Genomic DNA, 23,695 nt, shown 5'->3' with positions numbered 1-23,695 from the left:
ATGGTTTTGTAAAGTAAATGTCTAAACACACAGTTCATTATTAAAGGTAAAACACATTGAATTACTTTGTCACATGCAGATAGGCCTAGGAGCCAACCTCCATGGTGGAGTGGTTAGCACAGCATGCTACAATGCCAGAGGTTCTGGGTTCGAATTTCAGATAAGATCATGTATGTTTGTGTTCATTTGTCCTGAATAATAAAGAGAATTGAGATCAATTGATATGAGTTTGATGTGCGGGGAAGACTGACGCTTAGGGATTTCCCTTTTAACAACAACAAGAAGAAAAAGAGTGGTTGCCACAGCATGCTACGATGGCAGGGGTCCCAGTTTCAAATACTGGTCTGGATATGAGTGTCCCGTCCCTTCATCAATTTCATATCATCACCACTTATCTTCCTATCCCCCTTTCATATCATCATCACTTATCTTCCTATCCCCCCGTTAACCTAATGCCATAAATAAGTGGCATTACTTAGAACAACCCAGGGACTTTCCAAAAATTTAAGGGTACAAGCAGATGTTTTCTCTATTTCAGCCTTGTGTATTACCTACCGCCTGTACCCCTCTCCCCCCCACACAAATATGTTAACAATATACATGATCTGTGTGATTCCATTGTATACAAAAATCCTAATTCAATTCAATTAAATGGTATATAAGAGGGCAGATCATTAAGTATCGCACAATTTTTCCCCCCATTGGCTGGGACGTTGAAATTTTACAGATGTATACAATAGTTTGAAGTTCATGCTAGAGACAAAATTTGTTCGATCAGGTATAACTCTTGCAGCAGAAGCGGGAACTACCAAAATTGACGGAGTTCTATGACCTGTCCATCTGTCAGATAGATTGTTCTGCAAATGAAACTAACGAAGTAAAAGGATTGCATTCTGTTTTATTTTCCATGTAGCTTCCTTTCCATTCCTTGTTAAAAATAAAATCTTAACTGAAAAACTTGCTTCAGGGCATTTATAAATATGTATAAATTCAATAGGATCTGAATCAATAAATGTTGCAATTTTTCACGTGTACGGAGAAAAATTCACACATAATTCCCGGAGCCAATAATTCACGCTTAATTCCCAGAATTCAAGGAATTCCTGGCAAGTAGCCACCCTGCAACCAATAGAAAGCCTCTACTTAGCTCAGTGACAGCTAGATGCCCTCTTCCCTGGTCAACCTGCCAACAATTGAATGATTTTGTAGCTAGGATTCTGTCCCAAAACAGACCACACTTTTTTGTTTGGTATACTACACCTACGGTCCCTTTAATTGCCTGGTAAGTACATACAACATTTAACAACTGAGAATGCCTCATCAAGTCACGTTTGCTTAACATTTTTTAAATTAAGCTGGAAGATGGCAGAAATTTGCACAGATATAGACACCCCTTGCTGTTGCATTACTTCTTTTGCCTCTTGGATTCATTCAAGGTCTCGAGGGTCTCAAACCTTTGTGGTAAAAATTAAGGGTCGTTCTTAAAAAAAGTTATTTTTAAAGTTAAGTGAATATTTTTTAAAGGCATGTTTCAAGTCAAAATAGGGCTTTTAGGCATGTATAGAAATTTTTGGTTAATTTAGGCATTTATAGTTCATTTAGGCATTTTTAGGTTCTATAGAATTTCAGTAGAGGGGTGCTGTGGACATGAAACGCAAAGATCTCTAAATAGCATACGTCCAGGATGTTGCCAAAAAAACAACAACAAAAAAAAACATAGGTATGGACCTAGAAATCTGTTCCCTAGTTATTATTTAACACTAGCCAACAGCCAATTTGCCCCTGAAATGAAAATAGCAAATTCTTACTAATTTTGGGGTGCTAAAAATAAAAATGTTAATAAAAAATGCTGATTGGCTCTAGTTTACTAGACACGTATAGTCATGAGCATGCATGTGGAGGGAAACTTTGTATTCCAATCGGTAAGGGATGGAAGCAAGTCCGGGATGCCATCGGTAAAGTAAACTGATGTCCTCAGTGTTGCCAACTGCATGATTAAGTGTCCACGCCAGCGTTGTAGCATATCAACCAAGCAATTTTAATATTTTTAAATAAACCATAAAGTTTCAAAGCACACCAGAAACACAAAAATATGATTGCTGACATGAATATGACATATTCTATGTGAATATAAACGTTTTAGAGCGTTTGGTCTTATTAAGACATCACATCAATAGACACATCCACCAAATAGAGTTCGTAACACTCGTTGGCAGCGGTCACGTTTTTTTCCAAGCGCGTTGCGAGGTTAAAAGTTTTTCGCGCGTGCGAATTTCTATTTGTTTTGTTTGTTTTTGTGGGAAGTTAGAGTGGTTATGTGGAAACCGAAAGCTTAAACAACTTTAGTACTGCCATTGTTTACTATTTTCTATAGAATGAACTACCTGGTGCCAAAATGGATTTGTAAATATTACAATATGTGAAAACTGAATCAATCATCTGCATTCGTCTGTTGCATTAAATACGTTTGACAACAGCCAAATGAGGTTCAAATAAATGAACAACTGCGCCAGGACATTCACCTTTCCCTTTCAAATACTCTGTGATTGAAGACCATCTTGAATTACCAGAGACGATAAGGAAACAGAATCAGGTAGAGTGCTCATATTTCAGTATAATGTACCATGTAGAAGCAATGGATTCTTGGTTTTCTTAACTTTTCTCCGGCCCTCGTGGCACAGTGGTTAGCACATCGCACTACGATGCCAGGGGTCCCAGGTTCCAATCCTGGCATGGGCATGGATGTTTGTGAGTGTCTATTCATCAATTTCATCATGTCATCACTCATCCCCATCTTAGCAAATTAGCCAAAACTGGCACAAAAGGCAAAGTAAAATAAAGCAAATCAATCAATCAATCTTAACTTTTCGGGATTTCCTTCCCCAACAAAAAATGTCACCGCACACCAGTGCATATAGTACATGTAGGTCTATGTAGTCCGCATACAAGGTCCGTTGACCTGTGTTTGCCGCTCGCTTTGGAAGGTCCGTTCATAACGCGCCTTTTGAGCAAGCCGAGGTGGTTGTAAAACTGTGACGTCATAGACATGACAGATCGCTGGGGAAAGTTTAGTATCGGCTAGTTTTAGCAGGGGAAACGTGTTTCTGTGTTCTTTCCTTGCTCTTGTAGTCGTGTATTCGCGTGTATTTTTAGTCATTTTGTTGTGTTTTTCATATTGTACTGTGAGTGATAATAATAATGTCTAACTGTGCTGTGAGCACATGTCGAAACTACCTCAGGAAAACTAAAATTTTTGATATTGTTTACCATAAATTTCCTCCCAACGAAGTTCAGAAAAATCTGGGAGAGCAAATGTTATCGAAAAGACAAATTTCAGGTTGCTAACTCGAGTATTTGTTCTTCACATTTTTCACCAGAATGTTACGAACGCGATTTAGAATCGGAATTATTAGGAATTACACCAAAGAAGAGACTGAAGAAAGATGCCATTCCTACATTGTTACTTCCAGTCACACATGTGCAGGTCAGTGACGACAACAGCGTTCGTGCAAGACGTGCAAAGGCAAGATGTGCTAAAAAGAGAGTTCTCTCTAAGGTAAGTGAACAATTATTTGTGAACAGCAGCGTGCCACCTCAAGAACAAAAGCCTTTATCTGTGTTGTCATTCGTTTGTTCAATAGAAAGTTAAAAAAATCGAAAACACAAAACAATTGCAAGTGCTTCGTGAGGAAAATGATAAGCTAAAGACAGATGTAAATAATTGTCATGAGGAAATCAAAAACCTTAAAATCAATTTGCAAAAATGGCAAGCAAGGTATAAGAAGGTATTGCAGTCAAAAGTGGCTTTAAAAACAAGGGAGCTGAAGAACTATCGTGAACAAAAAAGTGAGACAAATTTTGAGCAAAACCTTTACTCTAGGGCAAATCAACCAGTGACGTGCCCAGGATTTTAGAAAGGGAGGGGTTATGTATACTTTTTCTTGGTAGTCAGCTCTCATTTTGTCATATTTTCCTACCTTTGACGTTTTTTTTAGGAATACTGGGCAAAAGAGGGTGGGTTATAACCCCCATTAACCCCCCTTGGGCACGCTACTGAAATCAACATGTTAATTAAGGGGAAAAGAAAGCACAGGTGTGGAACCAGGAAGATATAATTCCTGCATTAACACAAAGGGCGATCAGTGAACGATTGTATACCCACATGAGATCATGGACGTCCGCAGGATTTTTTCCAGGGAGGGGCAAGGAAGGTATTTTTCTTCCAGGGGGGGGCCAACATGGCATATTTTCCCCAATAATAGTGTTCATCCCTCGAAAAACATTGCTTAAATATGAATTTATCATGTTCGTGCAATAATTAACACACATTATTGTGGCTGAAATTAAATTATATGTGTGAAATATGTAATTTTTGGTTGACTTTCGTTTTTCAGGGGGGGCCCACGCCCCCCCCCCTTGCCCCACCTTCCGGACGCCCATGCATGAGATCAGAGGTCGGAATTCCATTACCCAGCATTGCAACACTTCGTCGCTGGGCGCAGAAATTGAGACTCCAACCGGGAATTCTTGCACCAGTTTTGAATATTATGAAACAGCAGGGACAATGACAGAGTTTTGGGTCCCCATAGAAATGTTCAGGTTGCAATGCTTTGAGGATTGACAGGTGAATGGAAACAGCCAGTATACTATAACTTTGATACGGCTATGACCAAGGCTTTGTTGTTTGATATTATATCAATGGTTGGGGTAGCTGGGTATGAAACAGTCGCTATAGTTTCGGATCTAGGTGGAAGTAATGGAAAGCAAATGAAACAAAAACAATGGACCCAGAGCTGCTCTTCTTCCAGTCCTTTCCAGCACTAGCCGTGGTGAAGTTTATGCTTTTACATACTTATAATTCATCTATACACCATTACTTTCATGTATTCTGTGTAAGTTGTTTTGCGATGCTTTTCAGTGTGTGTTTTTCCTCTTAAAAACAAGAGCGTTGCAAGCTTTACAGTGCTGAAAATAGCAGACACGCAGAGAGTATCATGCTGATGACGTCACAGAACCCCTGCCGAAGTTGTAAACACGAGGATTGACAAAAAGGCGGGTTATGACCAGACCTTCTAGAGCGGGGGAAAGTGGGCTTCAACGGACCTTGGTCCGCATAGCTTATGAACGTATCAATTGGCAACATTGTACTTCAAACTTCATTCCCGGACAATAGTGTGATAAAATCAGCCAATAAGTCAAGCCACTCTCATGAGCTACTGCATCATAAACCTGAGTCATATGAAAACCGATTGATGACATAAGATGATGCAATCGATTAGTATACAGTGAGGTCTTGTATCATGAGCATGTTGTCGGTGCTACTTCAATACTGGGCTACACACCAAACAGTCTTGTGTTTAAGCGAGTTACAATTAGGGCTGTGCGATATTGATTGAATATCGATATCGAGTTGATATATCAATATAGACTATACCGATAATATCAATATCAACAATATTGATATCGACAATACTGACATTAATATAGACATAGTCTCTAGATCTTTCAGATTTTAAGTTTTAATTGAATTTTAGTGTTATCTAGGAGAATCGGGTTGTTTATGGTGACAAGTATAGAGCTTACCGCGGGGAGAGAACTTGAGATATGAATGATGAGAGATCTCTGATTAACATGGAAAGCAAATACATACAACAACCAATAAAAAGAGTAAGATTCCTACTTCTTAGAATTTGCTGGTTACCTGTGTGTGGTGTGTGACCAAGTATAGGGATCGGATAAGTTCGGAGGTGATTGGGAAACTGAACAGGGGTGCATATATGAATCCTATACTGTCTCGTACTGTTTGCTGTTGCTAAGTACCATCAAGCGCAACAGAATACATGTACAAACATGTGTTCTAATACTGACAAACTGAAGAATGGCAATATTGACATATCGAATATCGATGTCTATATTTTAACGATAACGATATTGATAATTTTATGACATCGACGCTTCAATATTTTAAAAATATCATCTTGATATCGATATATCGAAATAATGCACAGCCCTAGTTGCATGTGAATGCTGCAGTGAAAACCCAGCACTAGTCATAACCTGTAACTGTGTTTTTGTGGAGATTTCAATTCTGGAAATCAGATTTCAGTCATTCCAGTCTGGTACACTGTATATACGAAAGAAACATATCACAACATAAAACACTTGCTGACTGTCTACAATACAGTAAGTACAGATGTCACATCTATGGTGACTTGAAGGTAGTAGCTGTGTTAATGAATCTGCAGCTGACATATACTAAATACTGCTGTTTTACATGTGAGTGGGGCAAGGAGGACTGCATAACGAGAAGAGACACTGGTCTCAAAGAAAATCTCTGGAGGTTGTAGAAATGCACAAAATCCTGCTACCGCCCCTACCCATAAAACTTGGTCTGATGAAGAATTTTGTCAAAGCCACTGAACACACCGGGCCAGCTTTAAAATACCTGGATGACAAATTCACTCTTCTTAGTGAAGCTAAAATTAAAGAAGGAGTTTTTGTTGGTCCTCAGATCTGAAAGCTCTTCAATTATGAGAAGTTTGACAGCTTACAACAGGGTGATGAGAAAATATCTTTGGACAAAACTTCTTCGGAAATGTCAGGGCAGCAAATTACAAAGAATTGATCAAGGACATGTTGCCTCTTTATAAGAAACTTGGACGTAATATGTCCATAACGATACAAATGATCCATTTTCACTTACATTTCCTACCCAATAACTCTGGCGTGGTTAGTTATGAGCATGGGGAACATTTCCAACAGGCAAATCACACCAACGGGGAAAGGTACCAAGGAAAGTGGATCACTTCCATGTTGGTAGACTACTGTTGGATGATACCTAGGGATAATCCTCAGCAGCTACACCAGTGACATCAGGAGTAGAAGTGGACAAAAAACATATGTGGTAAATACATATTGCTATATTATATCAGCAACTACTGCATATCCCTCCTAAATTGTAGCCAATTTAAAATTTTCATAGTCATTTCTTGCATTCAGCAGCTCAAAATATATAAGAATTGGCTGTTTTCATTTCAGGAGCAAAAATTTAATTTAAATTTGTTGCCTAGTGTAATACATAAGATAAGTTTTAAATTGGAAGTGATATATATTTGACGAATTATAAACTATTTTTAATGTAATGAAAATAAAAAAAAATGAAAATAATATGAAAAAGATTGAAATTCATGTGTGAGTGCCACACTATATTGTATCAGCAACCAGTAGGGGCTTCTGCCTATTTGCACGTGCACACCCAAATAAATCTGCACTGCAATTAATTTTTATTACACTTATTCACTGAACACTATCTCCTTCAAAATATCAAACGTTTCCATGCCCTATCGGCGACCATATTTGCTTCGCTTTACCACCACATGCAGACAGAGGTACGTTCGCTTCGCACAGGTGGCTGTGCGCTCATTTGCCATGGTTTGCAGCTAGTTTGCAGTATTACGGACTTTACTCGCACTGCTAGCGCTGTTTTCCAAATGCAGTGTTGCAATCCTATTCCATTCGAGATCGTGTGGCAGAGTAGAGGCAACCCACACATAATCGTAAATCGAGATATTTTTTGGAAAAGGGAATTTCTATGGTATCTTCGCCTACACTGTTCCAAGCATGGCAGGGGTAAGAAATCAGGGTAGGAGGGAAGGGGAGGGGAGGGGGACAACTGAAAGCGAAAAGCATGCTTTAAATAATGTCTTGCATTGTCTTTGCTTAGTTCAGCTTGGTGAAATTAAACTGCCCTTGTGGTGCTGTAGTCAAATTATCAACCTGCGCAGGGGGAAGGTGGATCAGTCAGATGTTTCCACATGTGCCTGTTCATACATTGCAAAATTGTTGCACTGTCAAAAGCTCATTCCTGTTTCAGTGCAAAGTGTTTGCTTTCTTAATGAAAGAGAAAACTGTACATAGCGAAAGCAGACACGTAATATTTAACATCGTTGAATATTTGGAGGAAAGTTAACTACAAAGCACACAGCGACTGCAGTAATAATACAGATATGGTGGAAGGAAAATACAAATTCTGAAATACGAAGGAGGGCAGTGTGGACTGAGTGAGTAGTTATTTTCTTTAATTTTTATTATTCTCTTGATTTCGCTTGAGTTTGTTGGTTTGGTCAGTCAGTCATTAAAAATAAAGAACTGCTAGATAGATTACAACTGATTTTCTGCATGTGGTAGTTGCCCGGCCCTGCTTGTTTGATGCATGCAAGTGTTGTTATTCTTCTTGTTCACTATTATAAGCAGAGCAAAGGAGAAAGTTTTTACTAAATATCTTGCAAATCAACAATAATATTGAACATTGTAGATCGGTATTTCAATGTTTTTATTGATTTTGCCAGGTTATCGAATGTTGAATTATCTATACCCAATAACATCGCTCTTCTCAAGATCGTGACCACTGAGGTATTTCAAATTTGTATAAATTTAAGGGCTTGGGTGTAAAATATGATGACATTTTGGTTATTTTTGAGTTACAAAGTAAAATGTGCCATTCTTTAATTTTCAAGTGACATTGCCATGTCATACAATTTGCATTGAACTCAGTGAAGCCTTCTGAAATCGGCAAACACAACACAAAAACAATTTATCTACAGTATAGTTTCTAATAACCTTTTTTCTCAATGAACTCAGAAATCAACAAAATGTCACTTACCATGTTTCACACCCAAGCCCTTCAATTAATACTTTTGATATTTTTCATGAAATAAAACTTTCCCGTGGCTCTCATTTTCAGTGAAAGGTGGTCATAACTTGGGTTGCAAATACATTTAGCATCATTATGTATGAAAAAAAAATGAGCAAGTATTTGAGTAGGGTGAAAACACTTCTTCTGGATGCAAGGCTGAAGTGCACACCCGTAAAGTCAGACCACCAGCCGCTACTGTCAGCAACTATATATCAACCCTGTTAGTCTTGAACATACATACCAATGAAGGGTTAACAACTTATAACAATACATTAAAAACAACTGGTATTTCACTATGTGCCATTTAGACTGGTATTCCCAAAGGGTGTCCAGAATACTCCAACCAGCCATGGTACGGCATAAGATGATGCTACCAAGTTAGCGAAAATTTTTAATTTTTCTACTTTCCGGTGAGTGTTTCCTTTTACCTTCTTTGATTTTTATATATATATATATATGCATATTTCTTTTAATTGCATCTTTACATTTACTGATACTTAAAAACCTTACCTTTAATTGCATCTGAAAGTTTCTCTTTCAATTCATTTACTTCCTTATCATGAGCTTCGTTTGTGTCATTTTGGGCAGCTTCTCCAGATTTCCCTTGGGATAACAAAGTACGAGCAGTGTTCGATGCTGACTGAGCCTGCCTCATTGCTGCTTCACTCTGGGCAAGCAGTGTGGCCTGTGTTGAGATCAGAAGGACCAGGCGACGGATAACCCTGAAACATACCACAAACTGTCTCTCAATTGTTACAATGTTGTGTGTGATACACAACAAAACAAGCATCACAAGCATGAAATTCATCAACTCTTCTTGAATCAGTGTGTGACAGATTGAGCCTGCTTTTACTACCGCAATAATATTTCTGAACTCTATATCATTAACCTTTAGTGGACGGAAGCCTCTCCCACAAGCTAGCCTCTACTAAGGATGGAAAATTTTCATGCATGATATTTTCAAACTTACTGATACTCTGACATACCATGCCATTGCTCTACCAACTGAGCTACCAAGCCAGCCTGACTTCATCTGATTTTTCGCTGCTGCTGTTCTACCCATTTGGAATGGTCTGTCAGTGCTACCGCAATAGGATTTGTTACCTTTGAAACACTGGAGACGTCGACATTGCCTGGTTCCTCCCAGCATAGAGATGTACATTACATTAAGGTTTAGCACACACAGGAGATGTACTATGTAGAAATTTCAAGAAAAAATGTACGGGCAAAACCAGTTTTATTAATTATTTTGCTCAGAATGACAAGACTCTTAGTGGAGGTGAAATTTGTACACTTTACCACCCAATAATGAGAAGGAAATAAAAATTTTACCTAAAAAATTCCTATTCGAAATGCCCCTATGACCACCACAATAGACAAAAGTAAATGAAAAATGTTAAACACATTGGTACATTCCTGCAAACCATACAAAGTTGCATTGAAAATAGGTAGATACTACTTGGAGAAAAATAACAATGTATACGAGTGGCAGTGCTGTCATCTTGCAGAAAAAAATCTAGAAACTCTCTTCTAGCATCATACTTTTGGATGATGCTGGATGGACCAAATTTGCAGGGAAGCATGACAAAAGACCATTCTTTGAAGACGTGTAATCCCTGTCGCCGAATTTTGAGTTTTTCTCTTTTCATTATTACATGTGAAAGTAAATACAGGGTGATTCAAAAGTCCCAGGACAGCCTTCTTCTCTGAAATGGAAGTGGTAATGGTAGACCCAACTTCACCTGGGTACATCGGGGTAAGGGGCACGTGTGTGAGGTGCTTCCACGACATATCCGCCATATTGGATCGAGTTCATTTTTTTCAAATGGCTAGGGGGGTATGTGTGGTATCAAAACACATTAGAATTTTCCAACAAATGCAATACCACACATGGCCACCTTGCAATTTGAAAAATTTGACCTCGATCCCATATGGCGGACATGTCCCGGAAGTACCTCACACACAGGTCCCTAACCCTGATGTACCCAAGTGAAGTTGGATCTGCCATTACAGCTTCCATATCAGAGAAAAAAGGGTGTCCTGGGACTTTTGAATCACCCTGTATATTAGCAAAAAGTATAAAAAAAGACAGAACTGAAATATCATATGTAGTTTGATAGGTTAATTGCTGCCATGCGGATATGGTAAATATGTTGTACCACTCATCCTTTAAAAGTTAAACAAATTGTGGGTACTTTAATTGCTGATGAAGTTTAATTTTATTACAGCTATTATTACTTTCCTTGGGGGAATATCATGTCTCTTGGTGAAATCAAACTCAATAAAATTAGCACTACACTGAAGCTGCGGTAAATCAGGTGTCTGGCTATCATGCGAGAGGACCGGGTTCGAACCCCGGTGAGGGAGAACCATTTTCTTTTCCACCTGTTCAAGCAGTTCCAGGGCCCATCCAGCATCATATAAAGTGGGTACCTGGAGGAAACTCTGGGGGTAAAGGTGGCCATGGGCGTGGTGCTGATCACATTACCCCCACTTTTGGCCGTGATCAAGAAAGTGTGTGGGCCCTAACTCCACCCCCCTATATGCCTTCATGGCATGGTGCAAAGCACAGGGGAGCACTTTACTTTACTTTTTCTTTTATTTTACTACACTGAAGTGAAAAATTACAGTGCTAGTAGTAAATAAAGAATTTGCTTTTAATTCACATCTAAAATTATTCACTTAAAATTATTTTTATAATTTGGATACATCCCTGCTCAGCTAGATTTAACAAAGCTTAATTATAAGGTGGGATGCACAAGTAATGATCGGTAAATAGTCCATGGCTATTTTCATGAAATTTTCTCTTGTCCTACATGTATTTGAGGACTGGATTTTTTATGTATGCTGGGGCATAGGTTTCCAGCATCTTATATGACATTTTGTTTCCTGAAAATCACATTGAGTAAAACACAAGAGAATAAACATTGTCATGGACAACTTGCTAGACAATACTTATGCATCCCACTGTACATTGCATGACATTCCCTTACACTGCTGACCCAACTCCCATGCAACTTTTGATTGATCGCTTGTACTCATCTTGCAACATGGACAACCATTCAAGCAGATTCAAATTCTATGAACAAACCTATGAAGCAACTTACAGGCTCAAGAAGAGAGCAAATCCAGAGATGTAGAAGTTTCGCTGGGCTCGAAATAGTCTCATGTTGACTTGCATTTCTGCATCAAGATGCTGATGCTGATGACCTTCTGCTTCTTGTCCAAACTTTTCAGAATATTTCCGCATTTCACGAATCGCATCTGAAATTTAAAAAAAAATAAAAATAAAAAAAAAATAGTCACGACATTGAAAGATTTTAAAACTACGTATTGAACCAATGTATCTATTAATACCATCTCTGCTTACTCATACATGTGTTTGCATATTGAAAAATAAATTCAAAAAGTAAAATAAAATTCAAGAACAAAACTATTAACCATAAATAGATGATCTGCCTGTAAACCACTGAGGATGACTGGTACATACAAGGCACATGTAAAAAAAAAAAAAAGGGCCGATAATTTTTTACTTGGGACTGGCAACACTGACGAAGCTGCACATGCACGGAAGCATGCTAAGTATTCTGTGCCTGCAACAGAGGTATATTTCTCAGTGTGGAGGTGTGTACGTGCGAGTAGCAGGAACTTGAAATGACTGCTGTAATAGAAAATGCGAGGTGAGGTCCATGATTAGATTTCTCAACGCAAAAGGACTGAGTGCAGCTGACATTCATTAGGAATTGTGTGCCATTTACGGACCAACAGTAATGAGTGAAGGAAATGTAAGACAATGGTGTCATGCTTTTTGGGAAGGACATTCAAATGTTCATGATGACGAGTGGAGCGGCAGCCCTAGAGTTCAGACGGACGACCTTGTGCAACATGTTGATGAGAAAGTGTGATCCAATCGCCGTTTCACCATTACTGATCTACGCAAGGAGTTTCCTGAAGTGTTTGATAAAACATTGCACTGAATTGTAACGGACAATCTGGGTTATCGCAAACTGTGCACAAGGTGGGTGCCAAAAAGTTGACAAACACACACAAAGATGAAAGAATGAAATCAGCACATGATTTTTTGGCCCACTGGGAGAAGGATGGGGATGACTTGTTTTCTCACATAGTGACTGGAGACAAAACCTGGATATCGTACGTCACTGGTGAGTCAAGGCAGCAATCCAAGCAATGGTGTCACTCCGGTTCACCGAAACCAAAGGAATTCAAGCAAATACCCATCACATCGCAAAATCATGGCAACCGTGTTTTGGGACCAAAAAAGGTGTAATCCTCGTGGAATTCCTGGAACCGGGATGAACTATCACAGCAGATGTGTATTGCCAAACGCTGTCTAATCTGCGATGTGCCATCCAAAACCGGTGAAGAGGAATGTTACGATCTGGAATTCTGCTTATTCATGACAACGCCCGCCCCGCAATAATTCAAAATTTCCGATGGAAACATTTTAATCACCCACCATAGAGTCCCGATCTTGCCCCAAGTGATTACTTTCTGTTCCGTCACCCCAAAAAGTGGCTAGCTTCACAACGTTTCGATAATCCTGAAGTTCTCAAGACATCAGTTCTTGACTGGCTGAGATCCCAGGTGGCAGATTTCTACACAGAGGGTCTACGTAAACTTGTTCCACAGTACCTAAAATGCTTGTAGCATCATGGTGACTATGTAGAAAAATAGCCAGGGTATGCACTTGTATAGCATCAAAATAAAAATTTTCTTGCTTGATTTTATTCTCTGTAATAACCAATCAGCCCTTTTTTTACGTGCCCCTCGTATATGCTGGGTGATCATTGAATTATGACCACCTACATATATCATGCATGTCCTTTTGCCTGCAGAACAGCAGCTATCTGACATGGAAGTGATTCAAACAAGATGGCGGAAGTAGTCAGAAGGTATAGCCAACCATAAAAAAGGTAAAGTGTTCCCCTGTGCATAGCACCACGCCATGAAGGCGTATAGGGGGTGTGGGGGTAACGCCCCACACTTTCTTGATCCGGTCGTGAGTGGGGGTGATGTGATCAGCATCACGCCCCTGACCGCCTTTACCCCCCAGGGTTTCCCCCAGGTACCCATGTTATTCGACGCTGGGTGGGCGCCGGGGCCGCCATGAAATGCTGCCTTCGATTGAGGCATGGAGTTGATTGGTGTATCCAGATATCTGATGTGCAATTCGCACATGACACATATATGATGGAATGGTGCACTGTCTTCTTGAAAGACTCCAGTTTTGAAAAATCAAGTCAGAAAGCACCATTCCTACATTTATCCTCAAGCATCAGGGAGTCCTAGTTAATGCCAGTTAAACATTGCTCGCTCCATACACCCATCCTACAGGCCTGCACTGTTGACACCATGGATAATGTTGCTAATGCCAAATATGAACATGGCCATCCACAGAGTGGAGTGAAAAAAGTGCCTCTTCAGGTCAGCATACCTTCTTTCCAGACGTCTGAAGTCATCGTTCATGCTCATTGTACCAGGTGTACTCAGATGAACTTGGTGAGAAGTGGGTGGCATCATGGGTGTCAGCTGGCATTGCCCATACATGCAAGAGTGCAACATATGAAGCTGGAAATTCTTCCAAGGTGCCTCAAGTTGTATTTGGGTTGCAAGTGTTGCACTGTTCTGCATTTGCTGGCCCATATGAGTCTTTGGATCTGGCACTCACCTTGCACATCAACCTTTCACTGCCCATGGCAATTTGCAACAAATCAGATTTTTAAAGGGGGGGGGGGAGTAAGCCCGCCTCCATCCACATATATTCGAGGGTATACACTGTGTCCTGGTACATTTAAATACACTAGGACGTCAGTTTCTCTGAATTTAATTTTTTATTCTCTCTTATTTATTCAATTATTTATTATGTACATAATATAATAAGTCCATCCTTTTTACCTACCATGACCACATGTGAACTACCTGCTGATCAACATGCTCCATTGGTTGGCCAACAACACCCTTTCGATCGTTACGTGACCAACAGGTCACATTCACTTTGCACTGGGGTGGTCATAATTCTATTTATTTATTTATTTATTTACTTAAAGTTTCAGATACAGCACTGAAATACCATTTTATACTGTAACTGTAGCAACAAGAAAAAAAATAAAAATAACAACAAAACAAGATGGCAGAGGAAAAAAAGAAATCGTTACATGTACATTCTTAGTGATTGTCGGAAACTGTGTTCTGACAAGAAAATATCCACATTTACAGGCAGGTTATTATATAAGTGGGGGAGCCTATAGTACAGAGACCACTGTAGGAGAGAGCGCCTTGTAGAGGGACTGTGAAAGAGCTTTACGTTGCAGGTTGGCCATGCGGGTACTCATAGATGAAATTTGTTGACAACAAATTCGGTTTTAATTTTGCCATCAACGATTTTATGTAAAAATTTCATGTCTGCTAGTTTGTGAAGAGCGTGTGGTGAGTGGATGTTCAACATAGACTTAATATCTGTTTTAGGGAGGTGTCTGAGAGAAGGTACTCTTATTCTATGGCGAGCAATTGCAAGGAAAAAGCTGAGGACAGAATCAAGATGGAAAGACTACCTTTAGAAGACATAGTCCAAATGGGAGAGATAAAAGGATTTGAAAAATATGATAATGGCTGATTGGTTTTGGATTTCAGGGAACCTATACAGAATGCAAAAGATGCATGGCTCATTTAGTAGTATATGCAATGTGGTCATTGAAGTTTAGCTTGTCGTCGATGGTAACAAGACCTTTTGATGGGACTGTTTTAAAGCGTATAAAAAGAGAGCACTTTGTTTCTTTTTAAGGAAATGGTGAGGCAGGAGCATTTCTCAGGATTCAATTCAAGTTTCCACTGGCGACACCACGAAAGTAGTTCTGTAACAGCTTGTTGTAGGATTAGTGAATCATGTTCAGATGAAATTTATTTGAAGAGTTTACAGTCATCAGCAAAGAGAAGTACATTTATGGGAAGAGAAGAGTCTGTCAGGCAGATCATCCATGTAAACAAAAGTGTGCATAAGACACTCCCTTGGGGGACACCAGACAGAATGGGTAGAAAGCTGGAAGAGGAGTCAGAGAAGATAACACGCTGCTCTCGTGCATGCAGATAGTTTTTTTTTAGCAAAGATAGAAGTTTGCCATGGATGTGAAATCTGGATTCTAATTTATGAAGTAGATTATGCTTAGTTTTATTGAAGGCTTTTGAAATGTCCAAATATACAGTGTGTTTCAAGTCACGCAACCCAAACTTGGAAAATTTATATCATGAAAATCATAAGAGATATTTACACCGGGTTTGCTGCATTATAAAACTCCATCCATTGAAATATTTTTCAAAGCTTAACATTGTCAATTTATTCCATACAGAAAATTAAATAAATTAATAACTGGTGGAAGGCAAAATTAATAACTGGCGGAAGGCAATGTTAAAAATTTTCCAGAAATGCACTTTTGAGTGAGAAAACTATGTAAGAAATTATCGAAGAGTCATAATTAGACGTCTGATGAGTGATGCCATGCCTTTCTGTCGTTTGCAACCAATAATGATCATGTACAGCATTTGATGGATTTATGAGTGGCGATTTTATGGGTTGAGTGAAAAAGTGCCATTTTTGGAACATATTTCCATATCTGGCAACACTAGCAGGTCGAAATTTTGTCACCAGACGCATGCAACATATGCCTAAGTATTGTCCATACATTTACGTTAAAAATCAAAATCATAATTTTGGGTCGAAATTTGACTTTTAAGTGAAAATTTCTCCGCACCTGGCAACCCTGCTATTCCAACACATCTGACTGGAGCTTGTTACAAAATGGTAAGGGCAAGTCATCCTGCTTACTACACATCTACTTTTTTATTATTATTACAATTTGGACATTAAGAGTTCCCATTAAATCAGTAAACCAATCATGTAAATTTAGGTTATCATTTATCCAAATAAAAGCAATTACAATATTTTATAAACATTGTTAATTTGCTGAATACATCTGAGAATTGATCTTCAACAGTAAATCTTAACAATATATGGGATCATTTTTTGGTGTTTAATATTGTTGATTGTTGTCAAGTGCGGCAGCCCCGGTGGTGGAGTGTTTAACACATTGCGCTACGACACTAGGTCCAGTGTTCGAATCCTGGTCTGGGCATGGATGTTTGTGAGTGTCAATTAACCAATTTCATCATATTATCACTCATCCCCATCTTTGCAAATTAACCAAAAGTGGCACAAAAAGCGAAGTAAAATTAAGCAAATCAATCCATCAATCAAATGTTGTCAAGTCTGAAAACAGAAACAGTCTCACAACAATAGTAAACGCAATACTCATGTGTCACAGTACAACAAACTCCAAGTTTTTTCGCATGAGGATTTTCAGCGGACCACGTTCTCCTGTTTTGGCTGTTAGACAGTGGTGGCGATTGGGTCCCAAAACCAGGGGGGGGGGGGGTAAGGTGCCAAAACTGGGGGGCGAAGACAGTACATTTGCCTTCGTAGATAAGATTTAGCATAATGCGAGGGCAAAAGTGGCGAAAACCTTGCCCCCCCCCCTCGCCGCCACTGCTGTTAGCATAACCATTGAAACAGAACCAATCTTCATCAGTGAAACAAAATGAAATAAAGAATTATGATGAGAGATCGAAACCACCTGCAATACTTCAAGTGTTTATCCTGATCAAGGTTCCGCAGTTCTTTGACAGCGCCAACACGATATGGTTTTAGGGTAGTTTTATTCACAGCCCTATAAGCACTGGAAAGGGACAAGTCTGCTTGGGACGAAAGTTTTCTCAAGCTTTTGGTTGCTGATTGTTCCAGACATGTACGCACATCCCCCACTGCCACAGTGATTAAAACAGACGGGTGACCACTTCGTATTTTGTCACATACACTTCCGCTTTCCAGAAATCATCGTACTAGTCGTCAACCAGTTGCTTAGTGAGGTACAGAAGAAGCAGGGTATTTTCCCAGGAAAACTTCTTGCACATGAGTGTAACAATGAGTACTAAAATACTCTTCAACAATGAACGCACGCTGCTCCAATGAATACACCATGCTGAATCAACCAGGCACTGCAGTGGCAAAGCATGACAGAAGAAAATTCAGGGTAGTCAGGGGCAGCCTAGGATTCTCTCAAGAGTCCAATTTCGGTACAAAATCATGATTTAAGATTTTTCACGTAAATGAATGGACAATACTTAGGCACATGTTGCGTGCATCTGGTGACAAAATTTCGACCTGCTAGTGTTGCCAGATATGGAGATATGTCCAAAAAATGGCACTTTTTCACTCAACCCATAAAATCACCAGTCATAAATCCATCAAATGCTGTAAATGTTCATTATTGGTTGCAAACGACAGATTGGCATGGCATCACTCATCAGACGTCTAATTATGACACTCTGATAATTTCTTATAGTTTTCTCTCAAAAGTGCATTTCTGGAAAAAAAAATTATGCTGCCTTCTGCCAGTTATTAATTTCTTTAATTTTCTGTATGGAATAAAAAAAAATGTTAAGCTTTGAAAAATATCTTAATGGATGAGGTTTCATAATGCAGCAAACCCGGTGTAAATATCTCTTACGATTTTCATGATATAAATTTTCAAAGTTTGGGTTGCACGACTTTTGAAACACACTGTATAACGTCAAGCTGGGAATGATCACTCAGTGATATACTCAGTGATATACTGGGACCACGTGAAAGAAATTAACATGTGATTTATATAAAACTACAGATGATATTTCAATTATTTTTCTTCACTTGTATACATATGAAGATATGACATATTTGAATTACAATGCAATATTATTGATTTATTTTTGTCAAAAGCTCTTATTATTTTTAATCGATTTGAATTTCAAAGGGTAGTGTTTTGAATGTGCAGATATTATTGTTATAAAAAATATAGAATGAGAGAACCATTTGATTTGATGTTTGCTTTACTTTCATTGGAATATGAAGGATTTTCACAAGAAATAAAACGTTGATATTCCACCACAATACAGGCACAATTAGAAAAAAAAAGGAAATATGACTTAAGTTCTTTTTTTTGAGCTACTCCTGCAGCCTCCAAAATAACCCAGAGTGAATAGAAAAATGTCCAAACATAGCACTTTGAAAATTTTTAACTACAATTACATTCAGTATAGTTGAAAAGTGTCCCACAGTTTATATAAAAATATTGTTAACATGTATTATGCACCAGCAAAAAACGAGTGTTGCCATTGTTGACAACTACATAAAGTAGGTTACTAGTTTAGTAACATAGGTACTTTAATTTTACGTACCACAAAAATACCATCTGAGAAAATATACTTTTGAAGTAAGGGAAAGGAACGGGGGGAAAGGAAATTTGTATACTAATCCCAAAAAACAGATGGAAATCAAAATTTCACACACACCAAATTACTATTTAAAAGATCCTTGTGGCCCCTGCAACAAACAGATGTGAATACAAATTTATAACATGTGGTACTTTTCGGGTAGAAAACAGCCAGAGTAGTAGTTGGAAGCACACTGCTTGCTGGTAGAATTCAATGTATGCAACTCAAGTACATACAGAGGCCTGCATAGTATGGCTTTTGCCTACCTGCTGCCAGTTTGCCCGGGATAACAGGTATACCTGCTCTCCGGCCCACGGCAACAAGTCGACTTGCATCTTTACCCGCGTTCCTCGTCTTCAAGGCACTCTGCGCTTACTAGGTAACTGGGCATTCAACAAGACCCGGGCACCTGCAAAACATGCTGGAAGGAAACAGCCCTCTGGCAGTGTGTCGCTCAAGGCCACATGGACAGCTGCAGCCAGTGTTGCTTACTTACGTAGCACCTAAATCCTACGAAGTCCTAGGAGGAACTATCTCCTCCAAGGAGAATTTATATACTTAGTGATTTCAGTTCAGTGTAAGCAGTTTTTATCTTATTGCCAGGAAATGCACGCAATATTACAGTTTCATTTATCTAAATGAATGATTGAGCAAACAAAAATCTCCTCACTGAAAACTAATTGTTTTTCATTGCATGGTGTCTTAACCAGGCACGCAGTGGCGCAACCAGAGGGGGGAAGGGGGCATTGCTCATCAAACTTGGATGGAAATTAAGTCTAGCGGAGGGGCCAGGGTGGGGGTCAAACATTAAAGTAAAAAAAAAAGCAGGCTAGCAGAATTTAAGAGTAGCAGGACTAAAGGATACTCAAGATGGAATTAGTTTTCATATTTTTCTTGCATTTTCCTTCCAGACGGCCAAGGGCAACTGCAGAGGGGAATGGAGAAGTAATTGCAACCCCTTGATTAAATTTTATGAAAGTAGAAATATATTATAGTCTCATCAAGTTCAATACCGTGGCTAGGGGGTAGAGAGAGTCGGCCCTTGGCTCCGAACGAGAAAAGTTTTAAAACAGAGAATGCCATGGCAGCCCGTGATATTATTTGCTATTAATGTTGGCTTGTTACGAGTTGGATGAATTGATTATGTAATGTATTTAAATAATATATATGCTTTAATGAAACTTTGAATATGTATACAATTTTGTGTTAGCATATGTATTTCTTATTTCACGTCGCTCCATGTGGAGAAAATATTGTAGATGGAAATTTTACATGCTATATTGTTATTGTATGCACGTTTATCCAGGTACTTGTCCCTGCCCCAAACGAGGGTAACAGCAATGCCCCTGGCCCAATTCTGGCTAAGGCCCTGGTGTTCGCAGTAGAACAGTGAGTTGTTCGACTATCGACCTCGCTTATTTTTATGGACATATGCAGACATTTATATAAATATTGCAAAACTAGCACTAACCTGTGTTATAAGAGTACGGTTTTAATTTTTGTACCTTAGTGGCTGTATGTGCTGATAATTTTGACACGCCCATCTCCTGTGAAACACGGCATAGAGGTTTGTTTGGAGAACATTCTAACGCTGCACCAATTTCATCGAGTTTTGCTTCGTTTGAATCCATCGTTTTTGCTTAGGTGTTTTAAAATTGAACGATCCAGTTTCACGTAATTTAAGGACAAGATGTCTAACCGTAGCTCTATGTGGAGGTGAAATGCCTGGGAATTTCTGTACAAATTGCCTACACACGTCTCAACACGAGTCTGTTTTCACGTAAGTGTCATACATAAAAATTCTTTGTTCTAACGTGAATCTTGCAGCTGGCATTCCAATCGTCTCACTGACACAACACACATACACACTGCAATAACAGAAGTAACGGCAAGTAACCAAGAATAACACTCTTGCGCACAGTACGAAATTAACACGCTCTTGGTTTACATAGCTCGCCACTATATTCACAGCTCTGTCTTAATCTAGTCTTAATCTAGTCGCGAAGGAACAAAAACTCGAGCTTGGAGATTTCGGATTGCAAGGAAGCTCACGAAAACCATTGACTTTTAATGGTTTCGTCTGCAGCGTAATCTTGATACAGTGTTGCACATTCGAAACCTCCAAACGATCCCCATCGACACAAAACTCTTTCATGGATATAAACTTAAACAGGATGTTACTGGTCAAAACTATGATTAAAATGTTTTATTATCTGTGGCTCTTAACATCGTTTCTAAAGCGTATCTATTTGTGTATATAAGGGCAGAACTTGGATGAATTACAGAAGAACCTTTGCGTGTTATAACACAGGTTAGTGCTCGTTTTGCAATATTTATATAAATGTCTGCATATGTCCATAAAAATAAGTGGGCACTACAGGCCGCAAATGTCGGCATCTCTGTCAGCACTTCTCCCGATCTCTCGGCTGAAGATCAAAATGAATACGACATATACTTATGGATCCTGTGCCACGGAAAACCTATTTCAATGTGTGTGTGTGTAGGGGGGGGGAGTAGCAACATTCGTAAATCTCATTTCATTGGCGATGTGGCTTACGAAGCTTTGAGTTCCCTTTCTAAGTAGTGAAAATCTATTGCAGTTGGCAACACTGCAGACAGGTGTGCACCCGGTGCAGTTTCTACTTGAAGCAACTACGTCATGCAGAGGGAGGGGCGTGCAGTTGATGGAATGAACACACTGACACCTACTAGGTATCTTACAACTGAGGGTACCCGGCAGGTTTTCAATACAGGTGGTGAGCCAAGGTGCTCAAGGGAGGGTGTTGTGCAGGTTGCATGGCATTTCAGGCGTGATGTCTTGCGAACGGGTCTGCTCCAGGTCTTGTGCAGGCCTCCAAGTACATAGCACATTTGGTAGTTTTCCAAGCTGGGGTTTTGACACGTTTCTCTTTGGTTAGCACACTATGGAATACTGCAATAGGGCTAACTCTGATCAACAACATATTATCAAAAACAGATTCCTGTGGTCAGGACATGTCACCTTTCTGTCTGCCATGAATGTCACTATTTGCTTTAATTCAGGCAGATGTGTGCTGTTGAAGAAGGATTTATATTCGTTCTTGTGTGTAGTTTGCTAAGGTAATAAGTGGAAATCTGGTTAAGTATTGAGTGTTGGTAAGTGCTATTAGTGTTGTTATAATGAGGCAAGGTAAGTACACTTTCAAAAAAAAAAAATATGTGTAATTCTTACATGAAAACAAACTTGTGCAGAAGTGTAAGCCGCCAACTTTTAGGAACATTTCTCAAAAAGATGTGAAAAACGTGTGTCAGTAGAAGAATATATCCACCTTCTGTGACAAAAGTACGTGATTACTAGAAATTGTAAAAGATTTTCATTAAAATAATTTATATAAATCTATGTGCTTGAGTTGAGGGGTAACACACACATCCAATGCAGCCAGCAAGCAAGATGCTTCCAGTCACTAGCAGCACAACAAACAAAGGAAGATACTTTAGTACAATAGTTCATTGGAGCATAAAAAAGATCCCAGAATACTAAAAAAGAAAAAAAAAACATCATCTGTGTCAATAAGTGCCTTAGTCTAGCATTAAAACAGATTTTTCAGCATATTTTTTTGTGTAACAATTTTTTTGGTGGATTTTAAAAAAACTTATAGTTTCTCAAACAAGTGTCTTTTGTGGTACATAAATTCAAGTAACCATTGATTGAACAAATAGCCTACCTATGAAGAATAACTTTTTTGCTACTGTATAATATATAGTTAAATCAACCAATGAAGTGCAACTTTTCAACCTCACATATTGATTCATTTGAAATTTGGCATACTGAAAGCACCACCTGGAGTAGGAAAATATGCTAAGTTATATCCATATCTTGCAAAATGTGAGATTTCAACCATTTTTTCCAAATCTTGTTAACCTTAATTAGCAACATTTTGTCAATTAGGACACCTATAGAAGTGATTCAGATGGCACTGGATAGGTCTTGAAGGGCTCTTTACATGAGTTACTGCATGCCTCTGTCAGGGTAAAAAAAATAATTAAGGAGGTGCAAAACTTTGGTAGCCATTTTCTCAAAAACAGTTCTTTAAATTTTTCTTAAAAGAATATGTATATTATACATACATTATTACTCAATAAATGTGCAATATTAAAAAATAGTGCACCACTGGGATCTGGTTTTATGTTAGAATTAGGTTAGCTTAGGGTAGGTTATGTTAGGTAATGCATGATAACATATTCTGATAGACAAATTCCTATAATTCAAAAGAAAATTTTTAACAGAAATGAAATACAATATTGTTTGAATTAACATATATGAAGCAGATGTTTACATTCCCAGTTATTAAAAATACAGGGTGGTTCAAAAGTCCAGCCCCATAGGCAACTCCATTATTAGCAGTGGCGAAGCTTGGTCATTTTTACATAGTCATTGCAAGGATTGCCAAACGCCAGGGTCAATCTTTCAACCAGGGGATTGGGAGGGGAACAATATTTCTCCATGGCAAACACCAAGGTCATGAGTTATGTGATTCATATTCTAGTATCTGAGTGATAATATCTCACGCTGCTGTAAGCACGTGTCCACACTATCTCAAGAAAATTCTGACTTTGTTTACCATACATTTTCATCTGATGAGAAATTCCGAAAAATTGGGAGAGCAAATCCTATTGAAAATACAAAATTTCAGGTTGCTA

General features: G+C 38.8%; 1 protein-coding gene across 2 annotated transcripts in view; it reads right to left on the bottom strand.

Annotated features, from left to right (window-relative positions):
* LOC145984228 (B-cell receptor-associated protein 31) overlaps positions 1 to 23,695 on the bottom strand; it is a 79,496-nt gene that overhangs the window by 9,189 nt on the left and 46,612 nt on the right. For both annotated transcript variants that reach the window (XM_083117799.1, XM_083117800.1), the window contains exons 4-5: positions 11,803 to 11,959; positions 9,206 to 9,417 (exon numbers count right to left, since the gene is read on the bottom strand). In XM_083117799.1, coding sequence (XP_082973925.1) covers positions 9,206 to 9,417; positions 11,803 to 11,959 — 369 coding nt within the window. The remainder of the gene's footprint in view (positions 1 to 9,205; positions 9,418 to 11,802; positions 11,960 to 23,695) is intronic.

Source organism: Lepisma saccharinum, chromosome 2 (genome assembly GCF_977018435.1).
Source record: "Lepisma saccharinum chromosome 2, izLepSacc3.1, whole genome shotgun sequence".
NCBI classification, from domain to species: Eukaryota; Metazoa; Arthropoda; class Insecta; order Zygentoma; family Lepismatidae; genus Lepisma; species Lepisma saccharinum.
Note: the sequence above shows the minus strand (reverse complement) of the source record. Positions and strands in the feature narration are given on the sequence as shown.